At 46.7% G+C, this 27,955-nt stretch overlaps 1 protein-coding gene across 1 annotated transcript; it reads right to left on the reverse strand.

Moving 5' to 3' along the window:
• Positions 1-126: 126 nt before the first annotated feature.
• On the reverse strand, positions 127-26,930 carry sars2 (seryl-tRNA synthetase 2, mitochondrial). The gene is made up of 16 exons (XM_067974920.1): positions 26,619-26,930; positions 23,773-23,868; positions 23,213-23,242; positions 22,103-22,243; positions 21,278-21,332; positions 18,890-18,953; positions 14,677-14,782; positions 13,550-13,597; positions 11,969-12,077; positions 10,968-11,013; positions 8,724-8,811; positions 7,035-7,147; positions 6,405-6,498; positions 4,223-4,315; positions 3,227-3,292; positions 127-2,250 (listed from the first exon to the last, which is right to left on the reverse strand). The coding sequence occupies exons 1-16, from the start codon at positions 26,928-26,930 to the stop codon at positions 2,119-2,121; spliced, it is 1,593 nt and encodes a 530-aa protein (XP_067831021.1). The 3' UTR covers positions 127-2,118.
• Positions 26,931-27,955: the final 1,025 nt, after the last annotated feature.

Here is a 27,955-nt window from a genome sequence, read left to right on the forward strand (position 1 = left end):
TGCTGAAATAGCAATGAGTGCAACATATTACAAATTAGCCAATGGCCCAAACCATTGCCTAGGTGGCTCCAATTGCCGGGTATTGCTAAAGTGGTTTGCAAATTAAAATTAATATATAAAAGAAAACACCTTTTCGTCTTTTATTCTCCTTTTCCAAATAATTCTGCCAACAGTAGTGCACACCCAATTCTTTTTCACCTCTCGAACAGTAATCTCTGCTGAGAAACATTATTACTTGTGGTGAAATTAAAATTCCACCATCTGTTTTTTTTAAAAAAAAAGTTATTCACAATCGCTCGTCAAGATAAACCTACCTGCAAGTTCTCAACGGCAACTGTACGGCACGGAGATCTGCCGAGCTTGAAGTGGGACTCTTTAGGGGAAAGGGGGACAAGGGAAGGACCACATGGCTTGGGGGGAGGGGGGGGGGGGAAAAAATCACTCTGGGCAATCTCGCTTGCACCCTACTGGTTGACTGTATGGTGCCAGTGCCAGTGGTGTGCGTTTATGGCACTTGCTGGCTCTAAGGTAGGGATAGTGGGCAAGATGACCAAAGATGGCATGGTGCCCAATGGTTTTAAGACAAGAACCACTGCAGTTGGATAAAATGTTGGACGACAAAGCGATCACGATCTTGGGGCCAAAGGGCTTCAAAAATCGGGCGTTTTAGTTTGGTGAACTGCGACACTCAAAGAGGAGAGTCAAGGCTCTCGTTCCTGGGATGAGAGGGTTGTCCTGTGAGGAGAGATTGAGTAGAATGGCCCGATATTCTCTAGCGTTTAGAAGAATGAGAGGTGATCTCCTTGAAACGTTTCAAATTCTGAGAGGGTTTGACAGGGTAGACGCTGAGAGGTTGTTACCCCCGACCGGAGAGGCTAGAACTAGGGGGCACGGTCTCAGGATAAGGGGTCGGCCATTTAGGATTGAGATGAGGAGAAATTTCTTCACTCAGAGGGTGGTGAATCTTTGGAATTCTCTACCTCAGAGGGCTGTGAATGCTCAGTCGTTGAGTGTATTGAAAACAGAGATCGACAGATTATTGGACACTAAGGGAATCAAGGGATATGGGGATCGGGCAGGAAAGTGGAGTTGAGGTCAAAGATCAGCCACGATCTGATTGAATGGCGGAGCAGGCTCGAGGGGCCGAATGGCCTACTCCTGCTCCTATTTCTTATGCTCTTGAGGCGGAAGAAGCTGCAACTCGCCAAGGCATCTCCCAGCCCAGCCGGGAAAGACAACAGTGCGGGAACGCTTCCAAAGTCACCTCCACGCCGAACACCATCCCAACAGACACATGTCGCTGCTCCTTCATGGAATCCTGGAATTCCCTGCCTAATGCCATCATGGGAACACCGACACCACAAGGACTCCAGTGGCTCAAGGAGAAGGCGCGCCACCAGCTTCTCGCGGCCACTGTGGATGGGCAATAAAATCCCGGCCTTGCCAGAGTCACCGCCGTGGTGTCAGCCAATCACCGGCACAGTGCTGGGTGCCATTGTATCCTGGCGGTCAAATTTAAAGGGGCACTGTCCTGCTTATTCTGCTGACCGTGAAACCTTTGCACTCGGTGGCTGTTATCATGCAAAGTCCTGGCCGCTCTTGGGGTCACAGAGGCTGCAAAGTACACGAGAGGTGGGAAGCCCTCTTCCCAAAACAAACAACAGGCAGCAGTGGAAGCTACAACTAACCTCAGCATCCCCTAGGCCAGGGGAGGGAAGTATCAGCTAGGATAGCCGCTCCTGATTGCTTATCCGGTAATCCCTACTGGAAAGTTGGTATCTGGACATTATTCAGGGAACGATTAGGTTCCAGGGTGACTGTCTCCCCCGACTTGCCCACCCACCCACCGCTCCCAAGCGCTCTTGGTTTAGACTCAAATTTGGGCCAGGTACAGGAGAGGTAAGACGAAACTCTCCTCCCCGGGCCTTCAGCAAGAGGAGGGAAAGAAAACCGGAGGAGGAAAAGACAGACCAAAAGGAAAGTCCACAGAGGATGGGGTTTCCAACTCGAGCTGCGTGATACGAGAGAGGCTAATGGGTCAATTCTTATGGCAACAGTCTCCTCACAGTCTCGACAAATCCCGATGGGAGGTCTCGGAAGTCCACGGTCTCTTGTCGCTCAGTCTGTCTTGCTGAGTTTCCTCTGGTACTGGTTAGGTCCGATGTATTGCAAAGGGCTGTGTGTGGGGCGACTGATCACTTCTCTGCCGAGGTACGGCTGAAGGACGGTTGGTACCCAGACAGTGCCATCCTGTGGGGCAAAGAGCAGAACCAACGAACAACAACTTTTGAATAAAAGCACAACTTAAAAAAAAAAATAAACACCCTCCCCTATCAGCTCATTCCACTACTCAGTGTGATGTTGACCAGAACAGCCTCTGATTCGATCGCTGGTCTGCGCTGAATTCCCTGAATCAAGGTGCTGTCAGGGACGCCATAATTGGCTGCAGCAAACCCCTGGCTCAGCTGTGAGGCATCCCACAGTCGAATAGCCAGGCGAGACTCACTTTACCTCAGCAAGGAGTCAGCACTTTTGGGGGACGGGGGCTAAAAGGAAAATTAAAAACGTGGGAATAAAATGAACTCGGGGAATATTTTACTGTGTTATGTTCTGTATGGATTAATATCAAGTTGAAAACTACTTTTTCTGGCATTTTCCAAGACTTAGAACCTTTGGTGAAAATAGGAAGGTATGCCCAGGAATACGAATTAAATACAGGCCCAACTGGTCTATGCCGGTGTTTATGCTCCACACGAGCCTCCTCCCTCCCTACTTCATCTCACCCTATCAGCATATCCTTCTATTCCTTTCTCCCTCATGTGTTTATCCAGCTTCCCCTTAAATGCATCTACACTATTCACCTCAACTACTCCTTGTGGGAGCGAGTTCCACATTCTCACCACTCTCTGGGTAAAGAAGTTTCTCCTGAATTCCCTATTGGATTTATTAGTGACTATCTTATATTTATGGCCCCTAGTTTTGTACTCTCCCACAAGTGGAAACATCTTTTCTAATCTACCCCATCAAACCCTTTCATGATTTTAAAGGTCTCCATCAGGTCACCCCTGTTTTCTAGAGAAAAAAAGCCCCAGCCTGTTCAATCTTTCCTGATAGTTATAATCTCAGAACTGGTATCATCCTTGTAAATCTTTTATGCACCTTCTCCAGTGCCTTTATATCCTCTTTATGATATGGAGATTGAGTGACTGAGAACCATGTGATTTACCTTTAACTGGTTACATTCCAAGATAGCGATCAGAGTGCGAGGCACCGCACACGCAGTCCCGTTAATCTGTGTTAGAGAGAGAGAGAGAGAGAGAGAGAGAATGAATTAACCAAGCACATAGAATCATACAGCACAGAAGGAGGCCAATCAGCCCATCGTACCTGTACCTGCAAGAACAAGATTTCCTTTCAAAGGACACTGTGCTGAGAAAATATGTTCTTTTATCCTAATACACAAAGAACTAGACAGGAGCTGTATCTCTCTCTCATCGATATGACTATGGTCAGTGCTCCTCCTACCTCTCTTGTTCCAAATACACCATCCTACACACTCTTCTCCCTCACTATACCCTGAAGACAATATTTCTCGCAATGCTCTTTCCCACGTTAAAGGCGCTATATAAATTGCAAGCTGCTGTTGCTGCTTCCTCCTCTCGTTCCTACCTTTCCAGGCCCTTTAACGTAGAATGCCTCGTCTCCCTCGTTTATCTCGCCCTCCTATAATCTTACAGGCTTTAAAAACCCAAGCATGGTGTCAGGTGGACGTAAAAGATCCCACAGCCACTATTTCGAGAGCGCGCAGGGGGAGTTCTCCCCCGTGTCCTGGGCCAATATTTATCCCTGAACCAACATCACTAAACAAAAAAACAGATTAAATGGTCATTTATCACATTGCTGTTTGTGGGATCTTGCTGTGCATAAATTGGCTGCTGCGTTTCCTACATTACAGCAGTGACTACACTTCAAAAAAGTACTTCATTGCCTGCAAAGCGCTTTGGGACATCCTGAGGTCGTGAAGGCGCTGTATCAATGCAAGTCCTTCTTTCTCGGGATGATATTGAGGGAGGATAAGATCAGATGGGCTGAAGGGCCTCTTCGTCTGGATCCACCTTGTAATTATTCCCTTGAGTTTAGAAGGACGAGAGGTGATCGAATTGAGGTGTTTAAAATTATAATGGGATTCGACAGAGTAGATAATGCCAGGCCTCTTACTTACAGTGTGTGCGTACTTTAAATGAGCTGCTTCATTGTAGTACATGATATTCAGTCTTCTACTTTGATAGTCCGTGCAGTTGGACGCACTTGAAATCTTGCAAAAAAAAAAATTAATTACTGCTGTGCGTTTCATTAAAACAAAAAAAGGGAATTAATAACAACACGAGAGGAAATGAAGATGTACACTTCACAAAATGTTATATTAGATAATACAATCGAGTTTGCATTCTATAGCAAGGCGAAAAACTCCGAGAGAACGCGGTCGAGGAAGTGTCCTCATCCTGATATCGAAAATATTAAGATGTGTATAGGTAAGATAAATCGCCGTTCCTTCATCGTCGCTGGGTCAAAATCCTGGAACTCCCTTCCTAACAGCACTGTGGGAGAACCGTCACCACACGGACTGCAGCGGTTCAAGAAGGCGGCTCACCACCACCTTCTCAAGGGCAATTAGGGATGGGCAATAAATGCCGGCCTCGCCAGCGACGCCCACATCCCATGAACGAATAATAAAAAAAGATTATTACTTCAAAAGTAAATCAGGCTGGTAGAACAGAGGGCAACTTAAGTGATTATTTGAAATTTACTTTTCAAATACTACGAGGAACTGAAAGGGTGATGGTAATCTAGAATGTAAATCAGCAGAGGCACAAACAACTTGCATTTATATAGCGACATTAACATTGTAAATCGTCCCAAGAGGATTATCAAACAAAATTTGACACCGAGCCACATGAGGAGATATTAGGACAGGTGACCAAAAGCTTGGTCAAAGAAGTAGGTTTTAAGGAGCGTCTTAAAGGAGGAGAGAGAGGCGGAGAGGTTTAGGGAGGGAATTCCAGTGCTTAGGGTCCAGGCAGCTGAAGGTACGGCCGTCAACGGTGGGGTGATGGAAATCGGGGGATGCGCAAGAGGCCAGAATTGGAGGAGCGCAGAGATCTCGGAGGGTTGGAGGAGGTTACAGAGATAGGGAGGGGGGCGAGGCCATGGAGGGATTTGAACACGAGGGTGAGAATTTTAAAATCGAGGCGTTGCCGGACCGGGAGCCAATGCGATTAGGATGTTCAAAGTACAGCTGGGTGGGGCAGTGGAGACACGAGCTGAATAGGCCAAGGGACTTCTCCCATCCTTGTGTCTACAGGAACAAACTACTCGTTGAATCCACATGTCGGCCTCCCCTTGCTAAAGGCACAAGAGGCGCCTCCCCCCGCCACCACTGCCACGGTTTGGGCAGGTGGGGAAGGACGGCACGGTCTCACACTCTATTAAGATGTGGATCTGTGGGTGGGGGCCCCATGAACTGGATTCCTTGCCCTACTGACTAGGGTGCGTGGGTAGAAGGGAGTGCACAATCCCACAAAAAGGACAGCAATTTCTCTCAATGGTGCCCGAGGCATTTTTAAAATTTATTCTCTGGATGTGGGCGTCGCTGGCAAGGCCTGAATTTACTGCCCGTCCTGAGTTGTTCACACAACTGAATGGCTCGCTAGGTCACTTCAGAGGGCCGTTAAGAGTCAACCACATCCGTGTGGGTCTGGAGTCACATATAGGACCAGACTGGGTAAGGACGGCAGGTTTCCTTCCCTAAAAAGGACATTAGTGAACCACTTGGCTTTTTACGACAATCCGACAGCTTCACGGTCACTTTTACAAACTGCCATGGTGGGATTTGAACTCACGTCTTCTGGACTATTAGTTCAGCCACTTGGATTGCTAGTCCAGTAAAATAACCACTACGCTGGGAGGTGCAAGGTATCAGGAGAAGGGAGAGCAAACGCTCCTGGTTAACTCAGCATTTGATGTTTCCCTCAATCAATTGTGGGGGGAGGGGGGGGGGCAGGGGGAGATGGAGGGGGCAGTTGGACCGCCTCAGCGAGGGGGCCGTCTGACCCCCCGCGAGGAGGGCGAAGAGATTCCTCTGCAAACGAGGTGCATGAGGCCTAAATTCGCACGTGAGGAACTGTGATGCTGTGCCTTCATCACAAAACTTCCAAACACTGCATGTTCGTACACTGTAGACTCATTAGTTTTCACGAGTGAACAGTCTGGACGCTACACAGAGTTATCCACGTGACGTTGAATCTGTACTCCATCCTTCTGTTTCACTCTACTTCCTAGATCAAGGTCTGGGGTTATTTGCGAAGTGAATATGGTCAACTGTGAATCCATCATCCTGAACCTACCTCTCCATAATTATCCCTTCCAGGCATCCAGGCCTCAATGTCAAACTTGCGATAAGCCGGCAGTCCGAGTTCCTGGGTGGGCATTTCCAGCACCCTGCCAAAACAGCCAGATATCAGCAATACTGTTACCCGCAGGACTAACGGCGACGAGACAGGACAAGACAGCAGGGCAGTACAGGGCGGCAAAGGTCAAGCTTAGGGCAGGACGGCAGGGAGGACATCTTTACACACAGAACGTCCGGCAGCAGGAGCACGATTGCCAGGGAGCAAGGATTGACCCCAGGACGCATTTGAAAAAACAGCGGCATGCTGCAGTCAGAAGGGTTGGTGTTGTGGAAGGACGAGATCCGAGAGGCTGAAGGGAATCTCCATCTGATCATGTGATTATTCCCTCGAGTTTAGAAGGTTGAGGGGTGATCGAATTGAGATGTTTAAAATGAGGAAAGGATTCAATAGGGTAGATGCAGAGAAACTATTTGCTCTGGTGGGGGAATCCAGCATAAGGAGACACGTGGAAAGGAAAATAATTACCAGCAGAGAAGTAAATGAACAGATCGCCCTCCTTAAAATGTCCTGGCAATGGGACAACCCCCAACCCCCAGAATACACAGCACCCTGCGGAATTCTCACTTGTAATGCAGTCCAAGGTCAGAGAAGATCTCCTTCTGTAGAGAGACAAACTCGTCCAACAGCTCTTTGCTCTCGGTCCCACTCTCTGCAGCCGTTACTCCAAACATTTCCACCTTCAACAGAACAAAAAACTCAACTGGCTGACAGAACTAACCAAGGTGCAAGGCCCCTTGAGAAGAGATAGGCCTCAGTTATTCAACGAGCCCTCAGTTTCTCTTGTTAAATTATAAGGACAGGTTGCATAGACTGGGCTTGTATTCCCTCGAGTATAGAAGGTTAAGAGGTGATCTAATTGAGGTGTTTAAGATGATTAAAGGATTTGATAGGGGAAATAGAGGTCCAGAACAAGGGGGGGGCATAACCTTAAAATTAGAGCTCGGCCGTTCAGGGGTGATGTCAGGAAGCACTTCTTCACACAAAGGGGAGTGGAAATCTGGAACTCTCTCCCCCCAAAAAGCTGTTGAGGCTGGGGGTCAATTGAAAATTTCAAAGATTGATAGATTTTTGTTGGGTAAGGGTATTAAGGGTTACGGAACCAAGTCAGGTAAATGGAGTTAAGGTACAGATCAGCCATGAGCTAATTGAATGGCGGAATAGGCTCGAGGGGCTGAATGGCCTCCTCCTGTTCCTATGTTGCAGTTTTTGTGGTCTCTCCAGGGCATAAGCTGCTCCAAAGCGATATAAAATCACACTCGAGTTCCCCAGCTTAAATTTATTATTGTAACTTTGTACAATTGATTATTATTTTCCATCTTAAATTCTCTCCCTTCCAAGTTTCCTCACTGCAGTGAACAACTTTGCTACTCACATCAACTTATATCAGTTGGTAGCACTCTCACTTCCGAGTCAAAGGTCGTGGGTTCAAGCCTCACTCGAGGAGTTAAGCTCACTATCCAGGCTGCACCGTCGGAGGGTCGGTACAGAGGGAGTGCTGCACCGTCGGAGGGTCGGTACAGAGGGAGTGCTGCACCGTCGGAGGGTCGGTACAGAGGGAGTGCTGCACCGTCGGAGGGTCGGTACAGAGGGAGTGCTGCACTGTCAGAGGTGCCGTTAAACAGAGGCTCCGTCTGTCTGCTCAGGTTGACAGTAAAGATTCAGTGTCACTGTTTGAAGAAAAGCAGAGAGTTCTCCTGGTGCCCTGGCCAAGATTCCTCCCCCAACCAGCAGCAAAACAAAAACAGACTAACTGCTTATTCATCACATTGCTGTGGGAGCTTGCTGTACGCCCAGTGCTGCTCCTGGCACACACTTCTACACACTGCATTGAATCAGGGTTAGTCCCCTGACTTGATTATCACGGAGGGAGGGACGTGCTGGGCCATGAGGTTACAGATTGGGATGGTGTACAATTCTGCTGTTCATCAAGGTTACTTCGACAGCACCTCCCTCCCCTGTGACCCCTGTCAACAAGAACACGGGAACATCACCACCAAGTCCCCCTCCAAGTCACATATCGTCCTGACTTGGACACACGTCGACCGTTCCGTCATTGTCGCTGGGTCAAAATCCTGGAACTCCCCACCTAACAGCACTGTGGGAGAACCGTCACCACACGGACTGCAGCGGTTCAAGAAGGCGGCTCACCACCACCTTCTCAAGGGGCAATTAGGGACGGGCAATAAATGCCGGTCTTGCCAGCAACACCCGTATCTCGAATAAGAATATGCAGCAGGGTAAAGGAAGTGGTACCTTGGTAAAGTGGTGAACTCGGTAGAGTCCCCATGGCTCCCTGCCCGTGTCCGTCTCTGCTCGGTAACACGTGCTGAAACACACCATTCTGCAACAGAGGAAACCAGCATTGTGACCCATCGTATGAACGCCATTCATCCCAGTGACATTCAACAACAACTTGCATTTATATAGCGCCTTTAACGTAGTAAAACGTCCCAAGGCGCTTCACAGGAGCGTTATCAGTCAAAATCTGAGGCTGAGCCACATAGGGAGATATTAGGACAGGTGACCAATCATCGAGGTAGGTTTTAAGGAGTGTCTTAAAGTAGGAGAGGGAGAGAGATGGAGAGTTTTAGGGAGGGAATTCCAGAGCTTAGGGCCTAGGGAGCTGAAGGCACGGCCGCACGATGGAGTGAAAGAAATCGGGGATGCGCAAGAGGCCAGAATCGGAGGAGCGCAGAGATCGCGGAGGGTTGTAGGGCTGGAGGAGGTTACAGAGATAGGGAGGGATAGCGAGGCCATGGAGGGATTTGAACAGAAGGATGAGAATTTTAAATTTGGTTTGTTGCTGGACCGGGAGCCAACGTAGGTCAGCGAGCACAGGGGGTGATGGGTGAATGCGAGTTAGGATATAGTCAGCCTGAAGGAGTGACGCAAAATGAATCGGTAAGATGTCCCTGGGTCTGTACTGTCAGGCCCTGCCTTCTAGTGACCACTTCACCCATCAAGAAAAGCACCACTGGTGCTTTAAACCCTGGTCTGTGGTTGGGTAGCTTATCTAGCTGGGGAAATGTTGGGCAAACACAGTGTGAGCATTACAATTGGCTTCAGCATCCCTGGGCTAAGAAAAGGTGAGGGGGGCAATCAGCCGGGGTTCCTGTCCAATTGCTATCCAGGGGCCCCTGCTAGAAAGCATGTTTGCGAGTATCGTCTGATGCCTTCCACAGTCAAATAGCCAGTCAGCACTCACTCGCTGGGCTTCTAGTATTGGCTTGGTAGCATTCTCAGCTGTGAGTCAGAGGCTGTGTGTTTAAGTTCCACTATGGTTTTCAGCACGTAATGTAGGCTGCAGTACTGAGGGAATGCTGTTTTGTCAGAGTTGTTGTCTTTTAGATTAGATGTTAAACTGAGGCCCTGTCTGCCTGTTCAAGGTCCCAGTGTACTATTTGAAGAGCAGGGAGCTCTCCCAGGGTCCTAGTACAATGCCCTCCCTCAACCAACACCACCAAAAACTGATCAATTGGTGTTTCATCTCATTTGCTGTTTGTGTACAAACCAATTGCTGTGTTTACTGGCATTACAAGGCTTGCATTTATATAGCACCTTTCATGGCCTCAGGACGTCCCAAAGTGCTTTACAGCCACTGAAGTGCAGTCACTGTTGTAATGTAGGAAACGAGGCAGCTAATTTGCACACAGCAAGATCCCACAAACAGCAGAGAGATAAATGACCAGATAATCTGTTTTAGTGATGTTACTTGAGGGATAAATATTGGCCCCAGGACATCGGGGAGAACTCCCCTGCTCTTCTTCGAAATAGTGGCCGTGGAATCTTTCACATCCATCCGAGGGGGCAGACGGGGCCTCGGTTTAACGTCTCATCTGAAAGACGGCACCTCCGACAGTGCAGCACTCCCTCAGCACTGGCACTGGGAGTGTCGGCCTAGATCATGAGCACAAGTCTCTGGAGTGGGACTTGAACCCATGACCTTCTGACTCAGAGGCGAGAGTGACAGCCCACTGAGCCACGGCTGACACACCTCCAACAACAGTGTCTAAACTACATAATGTGGAGATGCCGGTGATGGACTGGGGTTGACAATTGTAAACAATTTTACAACACCAAGTTATAGTCCAGCAATTTTATTTTAAATTCACATTTAAAATAAAATTGCTGGACTATAACTTGGTGTTGTAAAATTGTTTACAATAAACGACATAAAGTAACCCCTAGGTTGTAAAGCGCTTTGGGATGTCCTGAGGATGAGCTAGGGTGTGTTAGGAACGGGAGTGCTTTCTTACACATGAAGATTGGTCACTTGAGTGAGTTGGATGTCTGCACCTCTGGAGCTGCTCAACAGTGCAAAGGGATAAGAGAAGAAATTGGAAATTAAAGATGGGGTAAGAGAATGTTGAAATCCTTCAAAGCAACTCCGCATGGACGGCGAAGTGTTAAAAGATTCAGACGTCAATAGAAAGCAGAAGGCTGGTACAGAGCTTTGCATTCTCACCCAGCGCTCTTGAATAATTCATCAAAAATTACCTCACAGGCAGATCCTGCAGGGCAACAGCGTGGTCCATGAAATACCCTGGAAAACAAGAACATCTTTCAACAGGGAAAGAACCGGTTACCATCCCAAGTCACAGGGTTCTCCATTACTGTGTGGCGTTGTCACAAACGGGCAACTGGGTCATCCCAGTTTGTACCCTCCGCTCTCTGGCTTGCTTTCTGTCGCACCCCACTTCCATCTGCTCCACTGTCAGGCCCTACCCCCCATCACATCCCTCAACTCTAGAACTTTCTTCCTAAACCTTTTCACCTCGTTTATCTCCCCACTTACAAAAGCCTCAGTACCTACCCCTTTGACTATCATCGCTCACCCCCTCCCGCACTCTTCGAACACCCGCTTGGTGTCTCATTATCCCCCTCCTTCCTCCCAGTTTTGTGCAGCTTCACTGTCTGTATGTGTGGAAGCTATTGTTGCAGACTGACAGCATGCCACAGTGTGGAAAGTTAGTGGTTCAGGGAGAGGGAATTCCCTCCTTAAACCTTCCCGCTTCTCTCTCCTCCTTTAAGACACTCCTTAAAGCCTACTTCTTCGGCCAAAACCTGTCCTAACATCTCCATCGAGCCCTTCAATTAGATCATGGCTGATCTGTATCTTAACTCCATTTACCCACCCTGGTTCTGTAACCTTTGATACCCTCACCCAACAAAAATCTATCAATCTCAGTTCTGAAATCTTCAATTGACCCCCAGCCTCAACAGCTTTTTTTGGGGGGGGGAGAGTTTTCCAGATTTCCACTCCCCTTTGTGTGAAGAAATGCTTCCTGACATCACCCCTAGCTCTAATTTTAAGGTTATGCCCCCTTGTTCTGGACTCCCCCCGACCAGAGGAAATAGTTTCTCTCTATCTATTCTTTCAAATCCTTTAATTATTGTAAACATCACAATTTGATCACCCCATAATCTTCTATACTCGAGGGAATACAAGCCTAGCCTATCCAACTTTGCTCCGAGCTCTTCCTGCTCATCAGTTTTACCTGCGATGCCAACCTCCGCTGTTCCTGCTAGACAGAGATCCTCAAAGCGAGTCGGGTCGAGCTGGTAGACCAGGGAGGATTTAGCATTGGGCCCCATCCCACAGCCTTCCTGTGAAAATAGGAACTTGAAATATTGGCGGCCTCGTGTCATCTCTGCTGTTCTATTTTGTAGCATTAACGGGACAGACAGGTCACCAACGCGGAGACATTCTGTGTACAGCCGAGACACACGCTGCGCACAGGTGCCGTGGCTCAGTGGGGTAGCACTCTCCCCTCTGAATCAGATAGGTCGAAGGTTCAAGCCCCACTCCAGAGTCTTGAGCCCATGATCCAGGCCGACGCTCCCAGTGCCAGTACTGAGGGAGTGCTGCACTGTCGGAGGTGCCGTCTCTCGGATGAGACGTTAAACCCAGGCACCGTCTGCCATCTCGGGTGGGCGTAAAAGATCCCACGGCCACTATTGTAATAAGAGCAGGGGGAGTTCTCCCCAATGACCTGGGCCAACATTTATCCCTCAACCAACAACCCCAAAAAAAAACAGATTATCTTGTCATTACCACGTTGCTGTTTGTGGGATCTTGCTGTGCGCAAATTGGCTGCTGCGTTTCCTACGTTACAACAGTGACCACACTTCGAAAAAAGTACTTCAATGGCTGCAAAGTACTTTGAGATGCCCCGAGATTGTGAAAGGAATACAAATCTTTCTTTATTTCTACAAGCCCAGTAACATCCTCAAAGTGCTTTACAGTCATTGAAGTACTTTTTTCGAAGTGTAGTCACTGTTGTAACGTAGGGAAACGCAGCAGCCAATTTGCGCACAGCAAGATCCCACAAGCAGCGATGATACCACAGCCAGCACTCCCAGCCAAGCAGGAACTGGAAAAATGTCATAGTGGTGCAGTAGTGGATGTACTTCTAAGATTGGGACAAGGAATTGGGAGGGGGGGGTAGGAAAGAGAAACACAGTCCCTCTTTCCCCAACAGAAGCCCATTCTATACTTGACCTGGGACTGCTTGATGCCGACACTGGATGCACGAAGCACAGGGCCATGGAACAACGGCATATAAAGACTCACCGCGTTCCTCTTCCTGCTATTTTAGTGGGGACACGAGCCCATTTATTTTAAACAGGTTTGCGCCCGCACTACGACAGCGGAGAAAGCAATTCCAGACCACTGCCGTAAGCATTCCGACACCAGCTTTCCACGGAGTAACTCCAAGGCCCACGCGGTTGGTGCTCCCAGGTCATAGTTCGGAGGTCAAGGTGTTCCAATCCCCAGCGCGAACCAGCCTCCCCGCAACCAACGGAACATTTGCAGAAAGAGAAACCCACTTCTTGACCCAGAGAGTGGTGAGAATGTGGAACTCGCTCCCACAAGGAGTAGTTGAGGCGAATAGCGTAGATGCAATTAAGGGGAAACTGGATAAACACATGAGGGAGAAAGGAATAGAAGGATTTGCTGATAGGGTGAGATGAAGTAGAGTGGGAGGAGGCTCGTGAGGAGCATAAACTTTGGCATAGAGCAGTTGGGCCGAATGGCCTGTTTCTGTGCTGTAAATTCTATGTAAATCCGTACTTACAAACACAGCGCCTTTCAGCATATCCGGCACAGTTATCGGGACGAATCCCTGGGGAAGAGAAAAACACGGGCATGGAAAATTCTTGAGTCCATCTGTCAGCACGATGACCCGAGTCACCGCTTCCCGTGACAAGATATGCCGATGACGATAAAGTTTTTCCGCACCTTAAGGATTACCGTGGTGACCGCTCATGCATTGTGCAGTGACGATTTCTTTTTAATCCCTGGTTATTAATGACAATGGTCGTATTACGTTACACGGAGATTGTACACGGAGGTTTTAAATAGCGTTTAAGAAATGGAAAATGCCACTCTCTTTCAAAGCGCCTTCAACTATCTGCCATTGTTGGTGGTGCATTCTGACCCAGGAGATCATGGGTTCATGCCTCACTCCAGGACTTAAGTTGACACTTGTACTGTGGGGTGCTACATCCTCTCAGGTGAGAGCCTGCCAATCTGTACCATGGACTGCTAAAGGTCCCATGACACGATGCGATGAAGAGCAGGGGAGCTCTCCCAGCGTCCTGGCTAACGTTCGTCCCTCAACCACCGCCACCAAAACAGAATGGCTCCGGTCATTTACCTCATTGCTGTTTGTGGGATCTTTCTGTGCGCAAAGTGGCTGCCACGTTTCCCTACAGAGCAGACACTGCATTGCCAAAGTAATTTATTGCATGAAAAGAAAGAAAAAGACTTGCATATAGCACTTTACAGCCAATGAAGTGCTTTTGAAAGTATATAATTGGCTATAAAGCACTTTGGAACGTCCTGAGATTGTGATCAGTGTCATATAAATGCAAGTTCTTTCTTTTACTCAATTAACTGTGCATTGAAAATCAGCCAGGGTTTCTTCTCCTGATCACTATCCAGTGATTTGTGCTGGAACAAGGCATGTGTCGATATCTGGGGAGGACAGGATGAGACTCGGCTCTGCCGGGCATCACGGTCGAATATCTTGTCGACACTCACCGTCTAGACCCACACAGGGAAGGTGGCCACCTGGGTGAGGTACTGGAGGGTGGCCAGAGTCCAGGGAAGTGCAGCCCTCCTTCGGGCAGGGTGGGGGGAGAAGAGAGTAAAAGGAAAGTGCGAGAGAGGCTAAGTAGGATTCGGACTGGGAAAGCTCACCTTTTTGAGGAGTTTGCTCATCGTGAACTGGACCAAAGCAAGTTGCAGTTCGCTGCCTGCTCCTCGCAGATAGTAGGATCGATGGCCAGAGACATGAGAGAGTCGTCTAGCAAGGAGCAAAAAGGGACAAATTTAGTTTAATGTTTAAAATCAAAACCAGTTTCTTTTTACCAACATTTAATTGGGTGACCTAATAGAGGTGTTCAAGATGATTAAAGGATTTGAAAGAATGGACAGAGAGAAACTATTTCCTCTGGTGGGGGGAGTCCAGAACAAGGGGGCATAACCTTAAAATTAGAGCCAGGCCGTTCAGGGGTGATGTCAGGAAGCATTTCTTCACACAAAGGGGAGTGGAAATCTGGAACTCTCTCTCCCCCAAAAAAGCTGTTGAGGCTGGGGGTCAATTGAAAATTTCAAGTTGGAGATTGGTAGATTTTTTTTTGGGTAAGGGGTATTAAGGGAACTGGAGCAAAGGCGGGTAAATGGAGTTAAGATACAGATCAGCCATGATCGGATTGAATGACGGAGCAGGCTTGAGGGGCCGAATGGCCTCCTCCTGTTCCTACATAAAAGCTGCAGATGGCAGAAATACCTCCCCTGATACACATCCAAGGTGGTCCCAGAATTGACCTCTCACCAGTACTGAGCTCAGCCACAGAGGCACTAGTGATGCCACAGTTAAGTCTGAGCCCAATAAAAAAAAAAAAACAGGCAGGGGTCCCCTTCCTAAGATCCATCTTGCTCTGTGCACACTTGGTAATGACTGACTGGACTCGGCTGTAATGGCTTCCACAGTTGAATAGCCCGGCAAAAGTCAGAGCTCTGCCTCATACGTGGAGAATGGCAACTTTGGGGGGGGGGGGGGGGGGGCGTGAAGAGTCGGCAGACACTCGGGGTGTCTGTGGAACCAGAGCCAACGTGAGTCAGCATCTCCCGTCCGTAAAGGCAAGAAAATGAGGAGCAATACAAGAGGGAGACAGTGCCCTCTTGTGACTCTCTCTAGTTAAACCTGAGAAGCCTTTACACCGAGCACAGTAAATATATTTATTAGCTGTCACATTAGCAAACTGTCCCCGAAGGCTTTTTCTTTTGGTCTGAAGAATGAGAACTGCTCATAAAAAATTCATTCAAACGCCTAAACCGTTGATGAAAACCGTAACCCAATCTCTTAATGGGCTGCAGTAATAGCACTTTAAATTTGTGTGTCATTGTCAGCTACGGGGCAGATGGTGAAGAGTGGGAATAAGGGACAGAGCTGTCAGTGAGAGTGTTGTGATCGTCGACAATGGACGGGAATGAGCCGCAGGGGTGACATTTCATTCTCCCTCGACCGCCTGACAATCGATGGAAAGACATTAACAGAAGCTCAAACAATACAATACCTAAGGGAGGCAGATTCATGACCAGAAAAGCACTTATTGGGCGCTGCTTGCTGTTAGAACAGACAGCAGGAGCAATACGCAACTTGACAAAGCAGGAGACTAAATGTGACGTCCAGAACACAAGCACAGGACCAGTGTCCAATCGAATTGTTAGTGGCCTGATGGCCTATTGTTGGATAAAGGCACCTCTGGGACCTGCTGGTCAGTGTGGCTCAGTGCCTGATACGGCAATGAGCTATACCGACCATGTTGTATTAGCTGACCTAAGGTGGGTACTACAATTTGCCTCAGTACCTGAGGGCTAGTGAGCGAGGGGGGAGGGGGGAAAATCAGACAGGTTCCCCGGATGCTCCAATCCTGTCCTCGCCCACATTTGGCACGCTGGTACTTTCCAGCAGGAATGGCTGGATAATCAACCAATAGCAGGAATTCTGGTTGATTTCTCTCCCCCCCTCCCTTGGGAAGTTCTCCCCAGTGTCCTGGGCCAATATTTATCCCGCAACCAACATTGCTACAACAGATTATCCAGTCGTTATCACATTGCTGTTTGTGGGATCTTGCTGTGTGCATATTGGCTGCTGCATTTCCTACATTAAAACAGTGACCACACTTCAAAAAGTACTTCATTGGCTGTAAAGTGCTTTGGGATGTCCTGAGGTCATGAAAGGCGCTGTATAAATGCAAGTCTTTCTTTTCTGTCTTTCTCGGTTCACCACTCCCCACACCCAGCCAGAGGATGTTAGGTGGGGGCCGGGGGGAGTCAGGCGCTCCTGTTATGCCCTTCATGGCCAACTAGACAGTTGGAACTCCGTCTGCGCTCATTCATGGAGAATGGGCAGCGTGACTACCGCCCGCAAAATTAAGAGGGGAGAAAATTAGGAAAAATAATGAAAATCTTTCATTGTGAGTGGGTGAGTGTAGCAGCTTTGTGCTGTGTCGTGTTAATGCTGCAATGGATTAGTTATATGTACTTCAAACACTAGCACTGCAGTCTAATTAAATTCATCGGCTGCTTGTGTGAGATTACTGACTGAACCTCCAGGGAAGCTGTGTGATGGGTAAATGACAAGAATTTAGCATGCATTAAACAGCTGGAGACTAATTGCTTCATTTGTTTAGCGATGCCTGAGCGGGGGTTGGCGGGGGATTTTTATTATTCAGCCTTCAAAGATTGCATTCTCTGCGAGGGTTGGACTCCTTTAAAGAGAGATAACCTTGGATGCGTATTAGGTAAGAACTGGGGCATAATTTAATGAGGCCATTTCAACCTTAAAAGCAAGACAGATTTACATTTGTATAGCACGTTTGTCAGTGCGTTTAAAAGCAATGAGTCACTTTTGTATCGCAGTGCCCGTGATGTTGGCAAATGGAATACTCAGCTGGTGTTGGCAAAATCCCAATTTAAAACCTAAAGAAGAATTGTATTTGCACATAACACTGTTCTAAAGGAATGTAACGTATAATAAAAAGGTTAGATTATATCAAAAACCTATTGTATGCATTCACTTGCGGTCATCACGATTTTTGGTCATGCTTTTATGTCAACATTTAATGTTAAAACATTTGGAGAAGAAATTCTGTATGTAAACAGTTGCCTGTAACAAAGCAGTTGCGGGCTTTGGCCAGTAGGTGGCGACATGAAGCGAGCTTCTGAAGTCTCCCACACCGTCACCATCTTATATATATATATAAAAAAAAACTTACATTCATCAACACCAGAGGCAATTTTCTAGGGGAAAAAAGTCTTGCAACTAATGCACATCCATCACACGCCAAGCATCACATTTTGTTACAGATGCAAAACAATCTCATTAAAAAGCAATTGTCCTGCAGCGTGAAATCTTCAAGCAGTTACAACTGCCCTCTGATTGACCTCAGCAGTCATCAGTAGCTCCAAATACTGGGTGTAGTAGCCTTAAAAGGCACAGGCCACATTGCCCATTAAATAGAACAATCATGCTCCAGGATTGCCCGTGAGCAATGCCACAGGAGATTGGCTAGTGAAAGGGGCAACTTCTTGCTCATCAAAGTGCATGTCAGCTCCCTGATAGTTTAGTTGGTAAATGACCTGCCTGGTGCAGAACTGAAGGTCCCAGGTTCAGAAACATGTTGGAGAAACATAGCAGGTCACCAGCATCTCTAAAGAGGGGAGAAAAATCTCAACCAGATCTCAGCTGGTAAAATGTAAGGTCAACAACAAAAAAAAAAAATCACACAAAGGAGGAAGATGTTGAAATGAACCACAACAACATCCCAATTTCAGGGTTCAGGTGTCATACTGCCTGGATAGACCTCCAGTGGATCAAATCTCTCCCTGCTCATCCCCATCATTTGGAATTTTAATGGAGCACACTCATTCCCATTCACTCCCATTGCATAGAATCCCAATTAACCTCCTTCCCATTGTATAGAATCCCAATGAATTAACCTCCTTCCCATTCACTCCCATTGTATAGAATCCCAATGAACCAAACTCCTTCCCATTCACTCCCATTGTATAGAATCCCAATGAACCAAACTCCTTCCCATTCACTCCCATTGTATAGAATCCCAATGAATTAACCTCCGTCCCATTCACTCCCAATGTGTAGAATCCCAATGGAATAAATCCGTTCCCATTCACTCCTATTGTGTAAAATCCCAAATGACTTCTGATCCAAGCATAAAATTCAATCAATAATTATCCAGTCTTTAACGCTCAGTCAATCCACTGAAAATTTCATGTAAAGAAAGCAACATTTTTTAAGATGTCTTCACGTGTGAAAAGTCTGCATCACTCCATTGCATTCTGCCATTGTCTGAGACCAGGATTTGACCATATCACATCTTACCGCTGTCTAATAATGTCCAAGTCTTCACCAATTTGCAAATGGCCCTTGGGTTTAAAATCGAACACTGGAAGATAAAAGGAAGCAAGTCTTACGAGCTTTCAGACAAAAATTAAAACTGAAGGCTTTTAGAGTACTGGCAGACCTCCCCTGGCATTGCTCACAGAGGGTCTGGATGCTTAAACGTTAATCTGCCCTGTCTCTTTAAGGCTACAGCTCAAGTACATCTCATGGAAACCAAGGTAATTATAGATGCTTGGAAATTGTTGAGGCCAATTAGAAGTCAGTAAAATACTTGTAAATTTCAGGCTCCAGGTCAGAAGCACCAAGAATAAAACTCTTTTTTTTTAAAAGAAAAAAAGATTGTTTTGCATCTGTGACTATAGAATGTGCATTGTCTGGAGTGTGATGGGTACACGTTAAACACAAGACTTTTGTATTTACTAGTGAATTTTCCAAGCGTTACCTAGAGTGAATCCAAGGTTATGTTATTCTAAGTAATGGTGTTGCTGGGTGTGGAATGGGTGCATATCCTTCAATGAAAGAATATGGAAACAATTGTGTAACAGGGCTGCCCAGAGATAATGAAGCAAGTGCTTTTTGATTGGTTAATAGTGTTTTCTCTTACCTATTGTGTTAGATGAGTAAAGATACCATAACTGCATAAGTAAACCCGTTTATAAAGACCAACTGCTTTTGAATTCTCGGCATAAAACTTTTATCCCTCAGCCAACACCGAGAACAGGTTAAATAGTCATTCAACTCATTGCTGCTTGTGGGACCGCAAATCAGCTGCCGCGTTTCCTACACAATAGTGACTGCACTTCAGAATTCACTGGCTACAAAGAGCTTTGGGACGTCTTTTAGGCGCTAAGATTTCTTTATCCTTCTTGAGCCTATTCTCCACTTTTTTCCTTTGTTTATGTATTACAGAGTCGGTTTGGCTCAGTGGTAGCACTCTCACCTGAAGTCAGAAAGCCATGGGTTCAAGCCCCACTCCAGAGACATGAGCACATAATCTAGGCTAACACTCCCAAGCAGCTACTCGACTATTCCAATGCTCTCCTGAACGGCCCTCCACCCTCCATAAACTTGAACTCATCCAAAACTCTGCTGCCCGTATCCTAACTTGCACCAAGTCCTGTTCACCCGTCACCCCTGTGCTCGCTGACCTACGTTAGGTCTGGCAACGCCTTGATTTTAAAATTCTCATCCTTGTTTTCAAATCCCTCCATGGCCTCGCCCCTCCCTATCTCTGTGACCTCCTCCAGCCCTACAACCCACCGAGATCTCTGCGCTCCTCCAATTCTGGCCTCTTGCGCATCCCCGATTTTCATCGCTCCACCATTGGCGGCCGTGCCTTCAGCTGCCTGGGCCCTAAGCTCTGGAATTCCCTCCCTAAACCCCCTCCACCTCTCTCTCCTCCTTTAAGACTCTACTTAAAACCTACCTCTTTGACCAAGTTTATGGTCACTTTTTTTATTCGTTCATGGGATGTGGGCATTACTGGCAAGGCCAGCAATTGTTTCCCGTCCCTAATTGCCCTCGAGAAGGTGGTGAACCGCTGCAGCCCGTGTGGTGACTTTTTGTAGCGCGATTGTACAACTGAGTGGCTTGTTAGGCCATTTCAGAGGGCAATTAAGAATCAACCACATTGCGGTGGGTCTGGAGTCACATATAGGCCAGACCGGGTAAGGACGGCAGGTTTCCTTCCCTAAAGGGCATTAGTGAACTCGATGGGTTTTTACGACAATCTGGTACTTTCATGGCCACCATTACTGGTACTAGTTTTTTTTTTCCCCTAGGTTTTATTTAATTAATTGAATTTAAATTCCCCAGCTGCCTTGGCAGGATTTGAACTCAGACTCCGAATTATTAGTCCAGGCCTCTGGATTACTAGTCCAGTAACATAACCACTATGCTACCGTACCCAGAAAGCTACCGTACCTGTTCTAATATCTCCTTATGTGGCTCGGTGTCAAATTTTGTTTGAAATCGCTCCGATGAAGCACCTCGGGACGTTTTACTACATTAAAGACGCAAGTTGTTGTTGACACTCCCGTCCAGCACTGAGGGAGTGCTGCATTGACGGAGGCGCTATCTTTTGGATGAGACATTAAACCTCGGCCCTGCCCGTCTGTTCATGTGGACGTTAAAGATCCCACGGCACTATTCAAAGAGTGGGGAGTTCCCTCAATAAAAATGACCACACACAAAGAGTTAATTAACACCAATGATCATACTTCAAAACTAATTCACTGGGTGTGAAGCAATCTGGGACGTGATAGGCACTGTTATTTCTAGCTGCCAAATGTAACTCTCTAGGTAACTTGCTCCTGCCATTGTAGACTTTCCAAATACACACGTCTATTGGTCACAAAGGATTCTCACCTGGTTTCTCACCAACTGTTTCAACCACGTGAGCCTGACTTTCATCACCGATGGGCTTCAAACAAAAAGAGAACGGTTATACTTTGAAATAAACGAATGCCAACAAGAGCAGAGACGGATGATAATTGGGACGGATTTGGTGGGTCTCTTATAAGTGGGAAAGGAGGGACGGCGGAGGAGGGAGAGAGAGACACACACGGGTTTCCAAGTGGTTTGGCAGTGGAGCACTGGACTGGATCAGAGGGATCACCTTCCAATACTGAACTCAGTTCCAAGTAATTACAGTCTCCCGACAATATGTCCGTGGCAGCGTTTGGGTACCTGCGGAAATGTTGGCAGGGAGGAGACGGGGGGGGGGGGGGGGGGGGAGGGGCAAGGCCACTCGCACCCACATGTGTCTGTTGTGTCGGTGTAAAATAGCAACAGTGTCCTTTGCAGAATTGATGTCCCAGAATATGCCACCATCCCAGCTGATGGGGAAAGTATGGCACTGGGAGGCTGCAGGTTGAATCTCAACACTGGTGATCTGATGGAAATGGGAGAATAGAACCAACGGGTTTACTGACAACAATAACCACAAGTTTACAGAGGAAAACGGATACACAGGGTGAGAAATACGGAGAAGGCTGGAATACCACATCAGTGCAGAGACTGATCACACCATAGGCATTTGCTAATCCTATTAGAGTAAGAGCACGAGACAGAAACACAGTCAGAGAGAGAGAGAAAGGAAAGAGAGAGAGAGAGAGAGAGAGAGAGAAAGAAAGAAGGGGAGAAAAAGAGAAAAAAAAGAGGAACACATACACGATCCAAAATAATTTTTACCACATTTGGATGAGTCCAGTTTGGTAGCTTCAAGGCTTTCAGGTAGAAGTGTTCATCAAGCTGGCTCTCTTTGAGATACAGTGCATTTAGTTCCAGACGAATTTCCTTCCCTCTGTTTCGCAGCCTCGAGAAATCAGGATGCTGTTTTAATATTAAAAATATTAAATCTCGAAAACCATCCTTTTCTTTCAGACCCTCTGCGTCACCTTTTAATCCTCTAAACAAATCATTGGTTTTTATTTTACAATCTGAACACTTGTCACTGGGTTTTATTGAGTGTATGATACAGATACACAATATAAATCACATTTAACCCGATACGCTTTAAACGGTGTGCGATACTTTTAATTCATCCCCTGAAATGTTCCCACCAGTGACAGACCTGTACTCATCAGTACTTCGCCCCAGTGTTACCCAGCACTAAACACTGGCTGGGCTTTTCTGTTCTCTGTGCTCGCCAATTCGCTATTTTCCATCTATTAAAGCGAATAGGTAAAAAAAAATAGCCTGAGGCTACAGAGGCAGAAAACGCAGGCCACTCTCTCCAAACACGACTCAAGTTTGGGTGGGCAAAATCTCAAATTGTACGGTTAGTATTTTTACCATTAAAATTTCACATACTTTACCGAAATCCAAGTGACACTTTGCTTAATCCATGAATCCTAATCAAAACACAACACGACCACATAACGGAACACCTCTCGCTCTTTCAAGCGAGAGCTGGACCTGTTTCTGGCTGGGGCAGAGATCACCTCGTACACAAGGCAGGTACAGCGTAAAATTATCAGGGTCAGAGTGATGTCCTGGACTAGTTTCGATCGCCTAAGAGGGTCGGAGAGGAATTTCCCAGATTTCTTTTCTTCCCCAAATTGATTTGGGTTTTTAATATGGTTTTGCGCATCTCCCAGGAGCTCACATGGTTTCGGGTGGGGTGGGGAGTGTATATAGTGTGATGCACTAATTAATACAATTGTGTGGGACAGGCTGGATGGTCTTTTCCCGTCAATCACTGTTCGTACTATGTATGTAGAACTTCTGACTCAGACGTCCATTCAAGAAACTATCACACACCCCCTTCCAGTCTAGACAGAAGGGAGAGACTGTACTTACTGAATGAAGAGCTTCCTTGTTCTGCTTGTCCTGCAAAAAAAACCACCGATTCAAAATGCTTTACTTTCCTTAAAAGAAAACTAAAAAGTGCAGAATATTTACTTAGATAACATTTCCCCTCTGTTCGAGATTTTCTTCCTCTCACACCCAAACTGCAGTCCGAGAAACACAAATCCAGGCCATCCTATCCCTGTTCGGCCACCTTCCTGCTTATTCCCCCTCCCAGTCGGTTCGGTGTCTGACACACGCAGAAATCCATCACCAGACTTCAAGCCATCATGCTTTAATATTGAGAGATACTCAGTTCATAATCTCCAGCTGCCCTCACTACGACTAGTAATCACCAGTATGGCTCAAAAAACACTCTCCAGACTTAACACCAGAGTTTTCTGTAGTTCAAATGGACCTGGCATAAAAATATTACACACTCACCATCACACTTCACTGAAATCCTAGTGACCACGATGTTTCTTTCTAACCTGCTCTACGTTAGAACGTGTATTCTCTGCTAGAGGCAGATATATGGTTACTTCATTTTTCTTGTCATCTTTCTTACCCACCAGGAGTGCTTTAATTGCGTCACTAATGCTTCTTTTCTCATTCTCCAACTTCTCTATTTCCTCCTTTATTTTCACCAGTTGTTTCCACGTGGACACCTGTTAAACATACAACAGGGAGGAATAACTAGAAACAGTAAACAAGGCAGAATCACTGTGTTGTTTTCAAAGTACCCCAAGCAATATTTTTAAGCAAGAAAAAGTTTTCGCAAAAAAGATTAGATTCCATGTTGCATTCCCATCCTTCTATACTAAAAATCTTGCGTCTGCAAGCACTCCCTATCTACTTTTCCCTGTTATATATTCCGATGTCCACATTTATAATGGAAACTGCATTTGTGATCTTGTTATGCTGTAATCACACCCTCTCTCTCCCAGTAAAAGCACACTGGGTGCAATTAGGTGACAGCCGTGGTTCAGTGGGTCGCACTCTCACCTCCGAGTTAGAAGGTCATGGGTTCAAGTCCCACTCCAGCGATCTGAGCACAAAATCCAGACTGACACTCCCTGCTACCAGTACTGAGGGAGCGCTGCACTGTCGGAGGTGCCATCTTTCTGATGGTGTTTAAACCAAGGCCTCAGGTGGATCTAACACATCCAATGGCCACTATTTTAAAGAAGTGGAGATGCCGGTGATGGACTGGGGTTGACAATTGTAAACAATTTTACAACACCAAGTTATAGTCCAGCAATTTTATTTTAAATTCACAAGCTTTCGGAGGTGTCCTGGACCAATATTTATCCCTCAACCAACACCTAAAAACAGATTATCTGGTTATTATCACATTGCTGTTTGTGGGATCTTGCTGTGCACAAATTGGCTGCTGTGTTTCCTATATTGCAACAATGAATACACTTCAAAGTTACTTCACTGGCTGTAAAGCACTTTGGGACGTCCTGAGGTTGTGAAAGGACCAGTTGAAATGCAAGCTCTCTCTTTCTTCTTTACAGCGCGATAAGTTTACATCATAAATATGGTCATAGGAAAAAATAATAGAAATAAGGGCAGAATGTGTAGCTTTAAAATGGGGACTGACATATCTGCAGGCTCTGTTAGTTATCCCCAGTTGCCAACCCCACTTCAACCTGAAAATGACACTTGTTCTTGACACTCCATGTGAAACACCATAAGAGATCAGAAGGTAATACATTGAAAATCTTACAATTGCATGCCTTTCATATCAAATTTCTTTTCCATTAGAGCATCTTGGGCTCTTGTCTGCACTGCCCCCGATACATCAGTGCCTCCCTTTTGTCTCGGTGGCCAGAAGACACAGTACTCAAGCTGGTCTGACCAGTGCACTATACAGTTTGATAATAATTCCCTCTGACTTTATCATTGAATCATACAACACAGGAGGCCATTCAGCCCATCAGCCCTGTGCCAGCACTTTGAAAGAGCTATCCAATTAGCCCCACTCCTTCCCCAAAGCCCTGCAAATGTTTCCTTTTTGAGTATTTATCCAATTCCTTTTTGAAAGTTACTATTGAATCTGCTTCCACCCCACCTCCTCCTCTTAACATAGGAACAGGAGTAGGCCATTCAGCCCCTCGTGCCTGCTCTGCCATTTGATAAGATCATGGCTGATGTGATCTAGCTCCATATACCTGCCTTTGGCCCATATCCCTTAATACCTTTTGATTGCCAAAAAGCTATCTATCTCACATTTAAATTTAGCAATTCAGCTAGTATCAATTGCCGTTTGCGGAAGAGAGTTCCAAACTTCTACCACCCTTTGTGTGTAGAAATGTTTTCTAATCTCGCTCCTGAAAGGTCTGGCTCTAATTTTTAGACTGTGCCCCCACTCCTAAAATCCCCAACCAGCAGAAATAGTTTCTCTCTATCCACCCTATCCGTTCCCCTTAATATCTTATAAACTTCGATCAGATCACCCCTTAACCTTCTAAACTCTAGAGAATACAACCCCAATTTGTGTAATCTCTCCTCGTAACTTAACCCTTGAAGTCCGGGTATCATTCTAGTAAACCTACGCTGCACTCCCTCCAAGGCCAATATGTCCTTCCGAAGGTGCGGTGCCCAGAACTGCACACAGCACTCCAGGTGTGGTCTAACCAGGGTTTTGTATAGCCGCAGCATAACTTCTGCCCCCTTGTACTCTAGTCCTCTAGATATAAAGGCCAGCATTCCATTAGCCTTATTGATTATTTTCTGCACCTGTTCATGACACTTCAATGATCTATGTACCTGAACCCCTAAGTCCCTTTGGACATCCACTGTTTTTAACTTTTTACCATTTAGAAAGTACCCTGTTCTATCCTTTTTTGATCCAAAGTGGATGACCTCACATTTGTCTACATTGAATTCCATTTGCCACAATTTTGCCCATTCACCTAATCTATCAATATCGCTTCTTCTTTTAGACAGTGTATTCTAAATTCTATTCTACTCTTTTGGCTAACTGTAGCTCAGCATTCTATTGATTTTGTGGGCTGCTACCCTGAACTTGTTGGACATGTCCAGTGTCACACCTAATACTCCTAGATCTTTCACCTTCATCTATCTGATCATTCAGTGAACACATGTATTGCCTATTTACACTTCCAACATGCAGGGCTTAATATTGATCTGCATTAAATTTCATCTGCCATTTCTGAGCTGCTCCATCCCACTCCACTCCTGGTTTAGTATCAGCAAGTATTAGTTAGGCGCAAGGATTAAAGCTGAACAACGACCCACTTAGGCGAGGGGCCGGAGGGTTTCTGGTGCTCGTGGAACCCACCCCAGCAAGAGTGAAGAGTCATCGTGTGTGTCTTGCACCGGTTTAAAGGGGAGAGGGGGGTGCAGCCTGCACAAGGGGAGCATTAGAGCGAAGGGGAAGCGAACCTACTATGTCAGACACATCCTCCCTGGTCAGCTCCCCCTTGCGATTCCGCACATTGTCCAGCACGGCCTGTGTGTGGCTGCAGACCGACCCCATGTCCAGCTGGGGCCTGTCCGAGTACCCATCCCTATAATGCTCATACAGGCTGCTCCTGCCGCAGTAACCCCTGAGGGAAGGGCGGCCGCCGGCGCTTTGTAATCGGGCCCCCGCCGCCAGCGCTCTCCGGCCGCCGCCGCCGCCGCTCCCCAGGGCCCGGGCCACAGGCTCCCGACACAGAGCGCAACCTCTCAGCAGCTTCTGCCACCAGCGCGCCGCCATCTTACTGGCCTTTGACCCCCCCCCCGGCGTGACGTATCTACTGAAGTGGGTGTGGCCGCCGGGCCACTCGTATCACGTGACGGGGGATGAACCAGGAATGTGCAAAAAGGACATTTTTTTTTAAGCAATTGATGTTAATTGTGTTCAGGTGCATGCAGCAATTGGGGGGGTTTTATTTTGTGTTTAGGCCCCTTTTATAAGAAGTGCAGGGCAGTGCTCTGTATATAATGTGACAGCTCACTGCAACTTTCACTGGAAGACCATGCAGTTATTATTTATTCTTAAAGGCCACTGGCCTTGTGAAGAAGTGTTTGGTAAAGATTTTTCTGTTGTTTGTCACACACTCTGGTCTTTAAATGTATCATTTCCTACATTACAACACTGACTACATTTCAAAAGTACTTCATTGTCTGTAAAGCGCTTTGGGATGTCCTGAGGATGTGAAAGGTGCTATATAAATGCAAATTCTTCTTTCTGAAATGTATCATTGCTACATTGTTTGCATGTGATGTTAAGATGAAGTTGATGACCAACTTAGTACCTTTCTAAATGAAGCTGTAATTTTACCTTCTGGCTACTCTTTAAAGTTTTCTTCTCCCTCCTCCTCCCGGCAACTGTTTCTCCCATCCTTCCTGCTCCTTCTCGCCTCAAGACATTAACTCCTTGCTGGGTTGTGACTCCATGGGAGCTCTGCTGTTCCTTGTGCCAGTGGCCCAGGCAGTAACTGCCAGAAGGCTATTTCACCATCGGGGTATCATCTGACATCCAAAAATGTGCGTTTCCAATGGGTGACTTTAACTTTCCTCCTTGCCAGATGTCAGCCGGGTACAATAGTACACTTGCCTCTGAGTCAGAAGGTCGTGGGTTCAAATCCCACTCCAGAGACTTGAGCACATAATCCAGGCTGACACTCCCAGTGCAGTACTGAGAGAGTGCTACACTGTTGGAGGTGCCGTCTTTTGGATGAGACGTTAAACCGAGGCCTCGTCTGCCCTCTCAGGTGGATGTAAAAGATCCTATTACAC

Source organism: Heptranchias perlo, chromosome 41, assembly GCF_035084215.1.
Source record: "Heptranchias perlo isolate sHepPer1 chromosome 41, sHepPer1.hap1, whole genome shotgun sequence".
Lineage (NCBI taxonomy): Eukaryota > Metazoa > Chordata > Chondrichthyes > Hexanchiformes > Hexanchidae > Heptranchias > Heptranchias perlo.